Raw genomic sequence first — 14,116 nt, 5'->3', positions numbered from 1 at the left:
TAGCAGGCAGATTCTCAACCACTGTGCCACCAGGGAAGCCCCTGTTGTCCTTTTTTTTCTCAACCTGACTGCAAGGCCACCCTCTCATCTGGGAGGGGCATGGAGGGAGACATAACTATTTAATCAGGTTAATTGAGAGGAGGAGCAGGGATTATCACCGGGAATGTGGAGGTGACCAGCCACTCCTACCCCATGAGACCCCTCGGAAAGTACACACAGCGGGCAGTGGCCTGCAAAGGAATGCTGTTGGGCTTTGGTCCCACACTCTGATAGTTTTTCTTCCACCTCCCTTCTCCAGCTAGGGAGGAAAGAGAGGTGTCCCCGTCTGGGCCAAGGAGCAAGCAGCCTCAGGAAAGCCGGCGCATCCAGAGAGAGGGCCAGAGGCCCCTGCCTGGGCCTTCCTCCAAGAGGAGATGAGCGCCAGGCCAAACCTTTTTTCAGGCTTTCAGGGATGGGCAGCCGTGGCTTCCAAAAGACAAGGGTCCCTTGAGCGGCAGATTTTGTTCTTTGGAACTTTAGCCTAATGTTCTCTCACCAGACCAGACCAGCCCCTGGCACCATGTTTTCTCTTTAGAGTTGGAGTGAGGCGGGAAGGAAAGGGAGAAAAGCGTTTAGCTTCTGCCTAAGAACCAACATCCTCTTGTGTTTTTATGCTTCCACTGGGCTGATTGTAGTGGTCAGCAGAGGTCTTCATCCAGGGCAGAGATCACCGCTTTCCTGGTCATCGTTGCTGGTCCCTGAGGACTCGTAAAGGTTCAGTTCACACCTCAAGGGCTATGTGATCCCTCTTTGATGTTGTCCTCCAGAAACTTCTGTGACAGAACAGACATCATATGTCTGACATTAGATGCAAGAATCAAGCTAGAGGCGAGGCTGAATTCAGAGTCTTCCCCTGTTTCCCACCTCACCTCCACTGGCTCATCACACTCGCTTAGTGGTGGTATTCAGTTATCTCCAGCAGCCCACGCCATGCTTCCCAACCCCGTCAGATCAAGGGCCACCTTATTACAAATGCCCCTTTATCATACTGAATTGAAAAGCATAGATAATATAACTCATCACCATTTAAAAAAAAAGTTGATGCTCTAACTATATTAAAGGGAGATGATTTATTAAAAAAATACGAATTTCAAATTGTAAATGTATGGGCATATATACTCTAGAAGAATATGTATGTTTTAGTATGTTAATCCTTGAACTTACATGCAGTTAGAACACTTCTTTACATTTGCCATTTTGAAACAAAGGCTAAATGTAAATCTGAGTATACAGAATCACCGTGAATGGGACAGCCTGTTGTGTGGAGTCCAGAATCAGTGAAGTTTTGTCTCATTTGGGAGCAAGCCATCTTGGCGATGTTAACTGTTGCACTGTATTTTCTGTATTTAGGGGTTTGGGGGAGAGAAGCAAATCCAGGTTGTGTGCAAGAGGAAGAGGGCCGTGCTGTAGCAGAGCTGCTTTGGGACAGTGGTTTCCCAAGTGGGATGCGTGTGATGAACCACTGGGGTGCCAGAAGGAAATTATTCATATCTTTATCATCCTTAAAAATGTCCTTTTGGGGAGTTTTTGTTTTGTTTTTGGCCACGCCGCGCGGCTTGCAAGATCTTAGTTCCCCAACCAGGGATTAAACCCGGGCCCTCGGCAGTGAAAGCGCAGAGTCCTAACCACTGGACTGCCAGGGAATTCCCTGGGGAGAGTATTTTGTAATGATATAAATATACATACTTTCTATACATATTGGAGCGCACATTCAAATTTTTTCCTGATGGGGTGCTTGAAGAAAGTTGAGAGACTGTTGGTCTAGACCGCCCACCCCAGGTGTTCTTAGGCTAGGTCAACAAAATCAGCCCTAGATTTTCTTCTCTCCCCAGCTTTGTGAAAGCAAGAGAGCTTTCCAAGAGATAGGTAGACAGCATGCCTTTCTTATGCGGTTTGATCAGTCAGTGACTTGAACAGAATTTGTCCCTGAGAGATGGTATGAAATGCCTTTATCCTGATATCCTTGGCTGGCAGTGAGGAAAAGTATGATCTCTATCAATAGTTTTCAAACAGGGATGGCTTTGCTCACTCCACACCCCGTCCCCCAACCCCAGGGGACATTTGGCAACATCTGGAGACATTTTTGATTGTCCGGAGAGGGTAGGTACAACTAGCATCTAGTAGGTAAGGACCAGGGATGCTGCTGATTGGTGGAGACCTGTGAGCTTCCTTTAGCTAATAGTTTTCCACTTTTAGTTTGCTGTCCAGATAGTCAACTTGGAAAATGTCATTTCAGTTTGAGTATTTTGGAACTTTATACTAAAGACAAGTGTGGAAATCCTACACAGAGAGTAAATTTTATATTATCTTAATATAGATTTACATTTAAGTGCCTTTATAGATTTGAAGTTGTTTCTTTTTCATCTAGTTAAGGTCTTTTTTTTTTTTTTTTTGGCTGTGTTGGGTCTTCGTTGCTGCGTGCAAGCTTTCTCTAGTTGCAGCAGGCGGGGGCTGCTCTTCATTGCGGTGCACAGGCTTCTCATTGCGGTGGCTTCTCTTGTTGCAGAGCACGGGCTCTAGGGCACACGGGCTTCAGTAGTTGTGGCGTGTGGGCTCAGTAGTTGTGGCGCATGGGCTTAGTTGCTCCATGGCATGTGGGATCTTCTCGGACCAGGGCTCGAACCCGTGTCCCCTGCATTGGCAGGCGGATTCTTAACCACTCTGCCACCAGGGAAGTCCCTAGTTAAGGTCTTATTCATAGTAGTTTGGATAAAAGTCTTCAAGGTATATTCATAGATTGTTTCTTTTTCTTTGTGTAGTTTGAAGTCCTGAAGAAGTACCTTGATGGCGGTGGAGATATCCTTGTAATGCTAGGAGAGGGTGGGGAATCCAGATTTGACACCAACATTAACTTTCTCCTAGAAGAATATGGAATCATGGTTAATAACGGTAATTATTATTGTTGTTTTAATAGAGGCAGTAATTTCCTGTTTATTATTTATATCGTAGTCCTCTGGGCCTAACAGTACAATGCAAAAAGCCCTGGGCTGTGAGGGTGCATGGTCCAGGATTCTGGCCTCACCGGCAGTCTGAATTTTCTAGTGCTAGGCTTCTTCCATTTATAAAATGAGAGAGATTGGAATATAGTTCCAGGATTCCTTTCAGGTCAAAATTTGTATGTGTCTATAATATCAAACTTACTTCTAATCTAAGAAACGCCTTCCTCTCTTTTTCCCTTAAAGATGCTGTGGTTAGAAATGTATATTATAAGTATTTCCATCCTAAAGAAGCTCTAGTTTCCAATGGAGTCTTGAATAGGTAAGCTAACAGAAGTGACTTTGCCAATGACTCTCCCCTTTCCTACATGACTCTTCCCTTCTCCTCTCACACATTCTTTTCTCTGGCTCTTTTTCCTTTCTTGCCTTTTCTAAAAATTTTATTATATCATAGTTTATTTTATTATATTACTTCTCATCCATCAAATTGCATTCCTCCCATCTTTTGAAACCTTACTCCACATCACCTTTTTGATGATTAGAATATATTCAGTTGCAAGTAAAGAAAACCCTATTTGGATGGGATTAAACAATACAGAGACTTTATTGATTCATGTCATTGAAAAGTCGAGAACTAGGGCAGGCTTTGGGTATGGATTGACTATAATATTCATAAGGTCATCAGGGCTCCAGTTCCATTTCTCTGCAGTTCTCTTGGCTCTGCTCTCCTGTTGTGGGGGAGCTGACTAGTTTTAACAGTTCCCAAATTTGTATCCTCATGCCACACCATTTAGGGCAAGAGCATATGCCTTGGTTCCAGCATTCCCAGCAATAGTAGACCTGGGGTTTGCTGTGACAGAAGGCATAGAATGCCCTGGTGGCACAGTTATGTCATATTCTCCACCCCTGGAACCTAGGATGAAGTCAGTTTTTTCTCATCCATTGGATCCTAAAACATAAATTAAGAGCTTTGAGAAAGTGAGAAATGAATGCATGAGGGGGCAACAACAGGGGCCTTCTGGGAGCTTTTCCCATATTCCAAATGATTCATTCCACACTTGAACTTGCCAGGTACTCTGCTTGGTCTGAAGATAGAGAGTCTAGAACACAGGACTAGAATGCGGGTCTAGTACATATATGGACCTTTCCCTCAGGACTCAAGAAAGAGGAACTGATTCTTATATTTTCATGTTCACTTTTGCAGGCTTCCCAAAAGAGCTGTAGGTGTGTAGGAGTACCTTTATTTGATTTTTAAGAATGGTATTTTGAACAAGTCTGCACAGTACTTGTATCTAATTCATAGTTACTATTAATGAATGGATTGTGAAATTCCTAAATTTTTTTGTTTACTAGATTTTAATTTTTTTCTTCAAGGGAAATTAGCCGAGCTGCAGGGAAGGCAGTGCCTGGGATCATTGAAGAGGAGAGCAGTGGAAACAATGCCCAGTGAGTGTTTTCTGAGGCCACCTGAAGAGGACGTATTTGCCATTTGAAGAGTTTTCTTTTTCAAAGTGAAGCATTTTCATTTCTGATTACAAAAGTAATTCTCACCAAAAACCAGATTGATCAGTTCAAAAGGAAGAAAATAGAAGTCCTCCGGCGTAAATCCATGCCCGTCTCCCCAAAGATAATCCTTCTTAACAGTATTTAGATTTTTTTCGGGAATTCCCTGGCGGTCCAGCGGTTAGGACTCTGTGCTTCCACTGCAGGGGGCATGGGTTCAATCCCTGGTCAGGGAACTAAGATCCTGCATGCCGCACTGTGTGGCCAAAAAAAAAAAAAGGTATTCAGATTTTTTTATTTTTTTCATATATAAAAATAGAGTTAGGTACTTTATCCTTTTTATGACTGGATTAAACTGGATGTATCCTAATCTACTCAATCTCCTATTATTGAACATTTAGGTAGTTTATAATATTTTGGTTTAATAATACCACCTAACATTCATTGAGCACTTACTGTGTCACAGGCATGTATTATTACCTCATTTAATCCTCACAACAGCCTATAAAGTTGTTGACAAGATAACAGTTTAATTGCCCAAGCTCACTTGACTAGTAAGTGTCAGAACTGAGTTTCAAACCTAGGCAGTCTGCTCTAGGGCCTGTACTCTTAACTTCTTTTCCTTACTGTTATTATAAACAGTTTTATATTATCATAAATAACAAAGCACAAAGTAAATGTCTTCGTATGTACAATTTGTGCACTTAATGCTAATATCTTAGTAGGCCAGATTCTTAGCATTACCAAATGTGATGCATTGCCAAGTCACCCTCCAGGCTTTTGTAACATTTACAGTCCCTGTGAACGTGCCCCTTTTCCCTCTCTTGCCAGCATGGAATATTCTGTTGAAAATGATACCACTTTATTTTAACTTGCAATTCTTTTTTCTTTTTTTTAATAAATTTATTTACTTTTATTTATTTTATTTTTGGCTGCGTTGGGTCTTCGTTGCTGTTCGTGGGCTTTCTCTAGTTGCGGAGAGCGGGGGGCTACTCTCCGTTGCGGTGCGCGGGCTTCTCATTGCGGTGGCTTCTCTTGTTGGGAGCACAGGCTCTAGGCACGTGGGCTCTAGAGCGCAGGCTCAGTAGTTGTGGTTAACGGGATTAGTTGCTCCGCGGTATGTGGGATCTTCCTGGGCCAGGGCTTGAACCCATGTCCCCTGCGTTGGCAGGCGGATTCTTAACCACTGTGCCACCAGGGAAGCCCCAATTCTTTGATTATTATGAATGGGATGACTTTTAAAGTGTACTGGCTGATTGTATTTATTCTGTGAACTTCCTGCTCACTGCTTTTTTGCCTGTTTTTCTATTAATGGTTTGTCTTTTCTTATTCAATTATAAGACCTCCATGTGTTGCAAATGTTTTTCCCAGTTTACCTTTTTACTTTGGGGTATTTTGCCCCATAGAAGTTGAATGTTTTTATATAATTAAAGCATATTACAAAGCTCTAGTAGTTAGAATAATGTGATACTAATACAGAAATAGTGAAAAATAAATTAAAAAATTAGAATCAGATCCAAAATATGTGGAAGGTAGGGGTTATTAGTTTATAGTTAAAGTGACATTTCAAATTATTGGGGAATGAATGGTATATTTTTTTTTTTTTTTTTTTTTTTTTGCGGTATGCGGGCCTCTCACTGTGTGGCCTCTCCCGTTGTGGAGCACAGGCTCCAGACGCACAGGCTCAGTGGCCATGGCTCATGGGCCCAGCCGCTCCGCGGCATGTGGGATCGTCCCGGACTGGGGCACAAACCCATGTCCCCTGCATTGGCAGGCGGACTCTCAACCACTGTGCCACCGGGGAAGCCCTGGTATAATTTTGGCTAATCATTTGGAAAAACATTTCCATTTTCATGCCATGCCCCAAAATATATTTCAGATGGATTAAATCTTTAAATATTAAAAATGAAACCATAAAAAGCACTAAAAGAAACTATAGGTGAATGTTTTGTAATCTTAGAGTACAAAAGACCTTTCTTAGTATGAAACCAAGGTAAAGTCATAAAGAGGAAAATGTATAGCAACATATATCATAAGTTGAAATTTTTGACATTCAAGAATCACAATCTGATTCTTGGTGAATAAGTGAAAGAACTGTGGACTTGGAGTTAGAAGGATTTAGAAGTTCCTGACTTCATGCCTTACTTGCAGCGTGACCCAGGGCAAAGTAACTTAGCTTCAGTTGCCATATCTGTGTAATGGGGACAGTATTAATCTTACAAAGTTCTTGGGAAACTCCAGTGTGGCAGTACGTGTGGAAGTGCTCTGTAAGATAGAGGGCGTTGTACCTTACCTGTGATGTGACCATCATTACTTCCTCAGTAGTTGTCGTGAAGGGCAGATGGCAGGTTGTTAATTTCCTGGGTCATCCTGGAAGCAGCACAGTGTCTTGGGAGACTTTGAGGTGGGATAAGCAGTCCTGCTTTGTGCTTTGAAATATCTTGACCTAATGGAGTCTCAAGCTCTCATTTAGCCCCATTTTTTATCATGTCCCTTTTTCCTTCTCTTACTCAGCCGAAGCCGCACTGACTTTGTTCTAATTCCTTAAGTATGCCAAGCTCTGTCTCACCTTAGGGCCTTCACATGTCTGCTCCCTCTTCCAGGAATATACTCTCCCAGCTAATCTTACTCATTCACTCTTGGTTAGAAAAACTCCTGTATTTGTTTTGGGGGTGGGTGTTTAACCTTATGCTTAAAGTCTTATCAAAATGTCAGTCTGATTGATTTCTTAGTAATAATAAAAGAAATAGAGGAGTGTAAATAATAGCTTGACAATTTTTGTCATATAATCATTCTACCTTCCTCCTTAAGAATGATCTCCCTTGAGTGCATTTGGGGAAGGTGTGGGGAAGAATGTGCCCTGACACCCACAGAACTATTTCTCCCACTTACCTTGAGTGCATTTGGGGAAGGTGTGGGGAAGAATGTGCCCTGACACCCACAGAACTGTTTCTCCCACTTACCTTGAGTGCATTTGGGGAATGTGTGGGGAAGAATGTGCCCTGACACCCACAGAACTGTTTCTCCCACTTACCTTTTCTTCCTCCTTGGTAACTGCTCATTTTTCTCTGTTCTTGTCCTGGAAATCATGGGCTGCACTCCCCTTACTGGGATACTACTGGGGTAGGGGCGGAAGGAGGAGAATGGGGAACATGGGGCAGGTACCACTTCTCAACCACGATGAGACACAGAAGTCATAGCGGTAGGTGAGACTTTACTGAAGGGATGGGGAAAACTAACACTGGAAGGAAATAATTTAAAACTTAAGCTAAAAAGAATGGTCTAAGAGAAAGGAAAATTAAAATCTTCATAAGGAACTCTTCATGGATATTCCCTCTGCCCATTCCCCCTCCCCCCTGACCCGGTTTCCAGTTGTATGCTTTGGTTTTAAGATTCTCGTTTCTTTCCTTTCTGAGGACACTTCCTTCAAACAAATACCTTTGCAGAGCTCCATTTTTCTTTCACTAAAACCCTAGCCCCTCCTGCAGGGGTTGACCTCCTCTAGGTCTGCACCCCACCCTTATCCCCTCCATCCCACACCCTTTCTAGGAGTACATTGCCCCAAGTACTGATTCACTCAAGACACTCGCAGTCTTTGCTAGGACAGTGGAGAGTAGAAGAGGGACTCCAGAGCAGGTCTGTGTAAAAGTGTCCAGTGTGGGATAAATATATGCCTCTATTGATATAAGCACTCAACAGGTAGCATACCCTTCTGATGACAGATACTCATTCTTAGAGATAACATCAGTCAAATTTATAAGGGCGAGGAAAGTATTTACATCTAAGACATTGTTACACAGAGCAGGCTCATGTATGGCTCTGGTTCAGTTCTTAGATGAGGCCCCCTCTTCTTCCTCTTCCTCCGTTGGGGCTACTTTAGTTCTTCCAGTTACAGTCATTTACACGTACAATTGTAAATTGTTAATTTATACTCACATTTCTTAAAATGCTTTATTAAACCTGTAGCTAGAGTGATACTAATTTTAAGTTAACAAACCAAAGCTTATAGAATATTTTCTGTTTGTTTGTGACTTGCTCAAGAAACGCTGAGATTACCTTCAAAAAATTTTTATTCATTAAAAAAAACCTTGAATATTTCTTTATTTCTTTCAGGGCTCTCACCTTTGTCTATCCTTTTGGTGCCACATTGAGTGTCATGAAACCAGCAGTGGCTGTTCTGTCCACAGGCTCTGTCTGTTTCCCACTTAACAGACCCATCCTGGCTTTCTATCACTCGAAGGTACAGCCTTTCTTAGATAAGGGTGGATGTGTAATTTTTATTACTGAAATAGGAAGAACTACTTTAGTTTCCATGGGGTTTCATATATTTTCTCTTTTTTTTTTGGCTGTGCCACTATGTGGGATCTTAGTTCCCTGAACAGGGATTGAACTCATGCCCCCTGCAGTGGAAGCTTGGAATCCTAACCACTGGACCACCAGGAAACTCCCATATTTTCTCATTGGTCTTCACAATAGTCCTGTGAAGTAGGATTTCAATGAACTACCTTTTACTTACGGGGAAACAGTGGATTATCCAGTCATTGATGGAATCAAGACTATACCTAGCTCTTATTCTAGATCCAAAGCCTTTCCACTGTAGCATGAGGCCACTGTAGTATAACTGTCTCTGACTACCAGCTCTCACCCTCAGTATAAGAGAATCCATTCAGAGAAAGTTTGAGTTAGCAACCTATACCACAGTGCACAGAATTGTGCTGCTGGTATTTTAGTGTGTCTCAGGAAAACATACCAGAAGACTAGTTGTTCAATTCTCATCCTGGAAACCCCACAAAATGTGGGAACAGGTGGTCCCAGAGGACACAGCCATCCTCATTATCACCCCACGTATCCACTGCCTTTTAATTCATGTTTGCTGAATTCACCTTCATCTGTCTACCAAGACTTGGAATTCACCAGCTGACCTCTCAGTTTTTCTCCAGAGACTTGCATGTCTCTAGCTACACATGATTCTGTTTTTCTTTGTGGGACCTAAGTATTACTTTTCCCTCTCATATTTAAAAGCTCTGACGTCATTTTTATTAGGAAGTAAATAAATGTCTACGCTGTGTTTGAAAGATGATATGTAGACAAAATTGGTATAGCTATTAATGGTAGTTAGTCTCTTCTAAACAGCAGGAAATACTGTTTTAAAATTAAACTGTTATTGGACTTCCCTGGTGGTCTAGTGATTAAGACTCTGTGCTTCCACTGCAAGGGGCACAGGTTCGATCCCTGGTCCGGGAACTAAGATCCCGCATGCCCCACGGCACGGCCAAAAAAAACCAAATTAACATGTTGTTAAATGATTCAAGACGTGGAAATAACTGTTTACATTAAATGTCTGTTTATAGGCACAAAAGTAATGAGACACCATCTTAAGGGGCCTCTGGTTGTATAATAGTAGAACTGTTATAGTTATTTGATTTTCTAACTGTGCACAGAGATTTTACCTGGCTTAATCAGTGGATTTTTATGGAGCATCTGTTGGGTACAGAATTCTGTGCTAAGTGTGGTGATTCTTCTAGAATGCATGAGATTATCATGTGCTCATTGCCTAGCTATTTAAAGCCCATTTTCTCCTCCCGATAGGCTTTCAGTCCTGCCTTATAAACACACTCTTTCAGAGAGGTTGTTGCCTGTCACTCTTGTTGGTGAGATGAAGCAGTGATCCCAGGGAGAGGCTCCATCGGGAACCCATAGCAGCGCCAGGCTAGCACCGGGGCGTTCTGCCTCCTTGCCCAGGGCCATTGCCTTCCTTGAGCTTATCATGGTCCTTTCTAGGTCTTTGGTTTACTGGGATAGACTCATTAACATTGAAGGAGCAAATTGGTCCTTGAGTAGACATACTCTTATTTAATTGGAACAAATTATAGACAGATGCTGGAAAAGGAAGCTGAAGACAATGGTAGAATCAGTCAGGACAGAATAAAAGGATTAAAAGACGATGTATAATCTATTTGAAATAAATGAGGTAGGGAAAAGAAAATACAGTTGACTCTTGAGCAGTGCAGGGGTTTGAGGTGCCAGCCCTCCGCACAGTGGAAAATCGTGTGTTACAGAGTCAGTCCTCTGTATATGCGGTTGTGCATCTGCGAATTCAACCAACCACGGATCACGTAGTACAGTACTCTTTACTATTGAAAAAAATTCGCTAGTAAGTGGGCCCATGCAGTTCAAACCCATGTTGTTCAAGGGTCAACTGTATACTAAGGAAAAGATAATATAAATCTGACTGTGAGTAGAGGTGTAGGTATTTACTCACCTACAGGGATTCAGATCGCAGCCCAGTTCATTCAGTCACGTCCCTGCTATTTCTATAGAATTCCACCCAGTTCACTTCCTATTCTCAGTAACCTATCTGTTTGCAGTGGTTATGGTATAGTAATCGTATTATTTTTCCTCTGAAGCATTTGCTTTTAACGTGGGACAGGTCAGAGTTTGTTTTGCAAATTTTGTTTTATTTACAGAATTTGTGCATTTGTAGCTCAACAACTCTGCTTAGGTGTCATTCTTTCCCAGCGTGGTTGCAGTTGTGCCTGTTCTCTGTATGCGATGTTGCTAGAAAATCTGATTTCATTTTGTGTTTTTAATATTGCACTGTTTGTTTTCTCATTACAAAAATAATATATGCTCATTGTAGAAAATTTTTTTTTTTTTTTGTAGAAAATTTTTTAAATGCAGAGATGCACTGCTCTGAGGCAGCCCAGGCTGACGTTTTGATCATTTTCTCCCGCTTTTGCTTGTGCCTCATTTCTGTTTACTTGCCTCACAGGCTTTAAACTCCAATAGCTGTACAATTGATGGTACACTTTTTTTTTTAGCCTAATGTTATGACAGAAGCATTTTCCCATATTATTGAGAAACCTTTCTAATATATAATTTAACAACTGGGGGAGGTTCCATTATTCTTTTTTTTTTTTTTTGCGGTATGCGGGCCTCTCACTGTTGTGGCCTCTCTCGTCGCGGAGCACAGGCTCCGGACGCGCAGGCTCAGCGGCCATGGCTCACGGGCCCGGCCGCTCCGTGGCATGTGGGATCTTCCCAGCCCGGGTCAGGAACCCGTGTCCCCTGCATCGGCAGGTGGACTCCCAACCACTGCGCCACCAGGGAAGCCCGGTTCCATTATTCTTAACCATATTTCTGTGGGTGGACATTTGGATTTGTTTCTAATCTTTTGTGATTATGACTATAAAGTTGTGCAGAGTTTTTGGTATATTTTATACTGCTTTGTTGCATTTGTTGACAGTTTCAGCAACGTTGTGTCAAAGAAGTTACTTCACTAAACCTGACCAACACTGTTTATAGTCATGTTTTTCTTATTAATCTGATAGGAAAAAGTACTTTGTTTTGATTTTTTTAAATTACTAATATTAAAGTTTTTATTATTAACCAGTTGTTTCTTTTGTGAATTTTTCATGCTTGTGGCTTAGTTTTCTGTTTAGATCTTAAATACTGTTTTTTGGTATTCATAAATGTCTAAATCTTTATAGATTATCTATGGATTTGTCTGTTTTTTCCTTTATGATATTCATTTATAATTTCACTAACAATGGGAAAATACTGTCGAACGAATTCACACTGCTTTCTATTAATGTCAAATTGAAGGGTATAGAAGTGTCTAAATTGAGAAGCAGGTTGGAATATAGGTGTTACGATAATTGACATTTCTAGACCATTAAAATACCCATGTGAATTGGCACTTCTTAGTATATAAGACATTTGCTCACATGGTTGTAATGATAAGTGTTTGGGGACCGAAATGCACGTGGTACATTTTGGGATCTGAATATCTGACACTGCTTTGTCATCAACAGAACCAAGGTGGGAAACTGGCAGTGCTTGGCTCATGTCACATGTTCAGTGACCAATATTTGGATAAAGAAGAAAACAGCAAAATCATGGTAAGCTCTTCTCTTTTATCTAATGAATAATATGTATGATTTTCCTGTCATTTAAAAAAAAAAAAAGTACTGCTGAGTTCATCTAGTCATTTAAAACCAGCTATTCAGAACCCATTATACACCAGGCACTAAGGATACAAAGATGATTCAGGCATAGTCTCTGCTCTAAAAAAGTATATAGGACCCTGAGAGAGAATGTGAGAGACAGAGAAGTAAATCCAGAAGGACGTGGCGAGTGTTTCTAAGCACACCACCCTGGGCTCGGAGCTACCCTGGAGAAGTGGGGAGGAGCAGACCCAAGCCGGGCCTCCCGTATAGAGCCTAGGAACTCTAACTTTCTTCGAAAAGCCACGGGGAGCCCTTGTAGAGTGTCCAGCAGCCTTGGGCGTAGTCAGATCTGTGAATGCAGAAGATGGAAGGGAGAGGGCAATCTGGAGCCAGTTAGGAGGCTGGCAGAGAAGGAACAAGGACCTGAATGAAGGCAGGGAAGGTGTCAGTGGGGGGAGGGGCTGGCCAGCACAGTGGGATTTTAGGAGGGGTTATGATAGGACTGTCCCTGATTGAGGCGGGGAAGGAGGGAAAGGCATGGCAAGTGCAAAGGAAACATGTCCTGTGAAGGGTGACGGGGTGCAGGCCAGAGCTGGATGTTGGCGTGATGCCGGTGACTCACTCAACCAGAGGGAGAAGGTCCCACTGAGCTTTCTCATTAATGAAATAAGTTCCTTCAGCCTTAAGGATTATTGTCTTATTGAGAGATTGATTTAAGATCTCGTTTCTGGGAATTCCTTGGCGGTCTGGTGGTTAGGACTCTGCACTTTCACTGCCGAGGGCTTGGTTTCAGTCCCTGGTTGGGGAACTAAGATCCCACAAGCTGTGAGCTGCGGCCAAAAAAAAAAAAAGGATCTTGTTTCTGTAGAATCTACACGAAGTTCCAGCGTCTTTATCACATTCTGGGGGCATCTTATTATATTGTACATTTTAAGTCCAGACTGTCATCAGCACATTACACAGGGATTGTTTCAGAACAGTGAACAAATTTTAATAAATTCTGGCTGGTGATTAAAGGTTAGAGTGCCCTAAGATAAACGATAAATTTCCAATAATAAAAATGGCACTAGGGTAAGGAAAACTTTGCAGTTTTCATATTATTTCACCAAGATAAGGGTGGCTACACTTTTTCAAATCACTGGTGTGTATTCTCTTTCCCTTTATCATTTTTCTTGATTGGTTTAATTCCCTAGTCCTGCCCTCAGCTTTCTCAAATAACCAAATGGGTAATTCTGTGTTTATTTTTTTTAATTTAGGATGTTGTTTTCCAGTGGCTCACAACAGGAGACATCCACCTAAACCAGATTGATGCTGAGGACCCAGAGGTAGGAGGTTGTGAATCATTAAAAAAAAACTTTGAAATGAAAAATGGGTCCAGCTTCTCAGCACCACTTCTAACAGTTCCAAAGGAATATCTATCTCTTACATTATCTGTTAGACAGATGGCAGGAAGTGATGCTTTTTAAATTTATTTATTTATTTTTGGCTCTGTTGGGTCTTCGTTTCTGTGCAAGGGCTTTCTCTAGTTGTGGCAAGCGGGGGCCGCTCTTCATCGCAGTGTGCAGGCCTCTCACAATCGTAGCCTCTTTTGTTATGGAGCACAGGCTCCAGACGCGCAGGCTCAGTAGTTGTGGCTCACGGGCCCAGTTGCTCCGCGGCATGTGGGATCTTCCCAGACCAGGGCTCGAA

At 42.0% G+C, this 14,116-nt stretch overlaps 1 protein-coding gene across 4 annotated transcripts in view; it reads left to right on the top strand.

The window, feature by feature from the left end:
- Positions 1-14,116, top strand: part of IFT52 (intraflagellar transport 52) — a 32,861-nt gene that overhangs the window by 5,402 nt on the left and 13,343 nt on the right. For 3 of the 4 annotated variants that reach the window (XM_060124863.1, XM_060124862.1, XM_060124864.1), the window contains 6 exons: positions 2,799-2,928; positions 3,222-3,297; positions 4,350-4,421; positions 8,592-8,718; positions 12,293-12,379; positions 13,684-13,752. In XM_060124863.1, the coding sequence (XP_059980846.1) occupies positions 2,799-2,928; positions 3,222-3,297; positions 4,350-4,421; positions 8,592-8,718; positions 12,293-12,379; positions 13,684-13,752 (561 nt within the window). Of the gene's footprint in view, positions 1-2,798; positions 2,929-3,221; positions 3,298-4,349; positions 4,422-8,591; positions 8,719-12,292; positions 12,380-13,683; positions 13,753-14,116 lie in introns of those variants that run through there. The other variant, XM_060124865.1, reaches the window with a different exon arrangement.

Source organism: Lagenorhynchus albirostris, chromosome 15 (genome assembly GCF_949774975.1).
Source record: "Lagenorhynchus albirostris chromosome 15, mLagAlb1.1, whole genome shotgun sequence".
NCBI lineage: Eukaryota > Metazoa > Chordata > Mammalia > Artiodactyla > Delphinidae > Lagenorhynchus > Lagenorhynchus albirostris.
The sequence above is the reverse complement of the archived record's forward strand: the minus strand, read 5'-3'. Positions and strand labels throughout refer to the sequence as shown.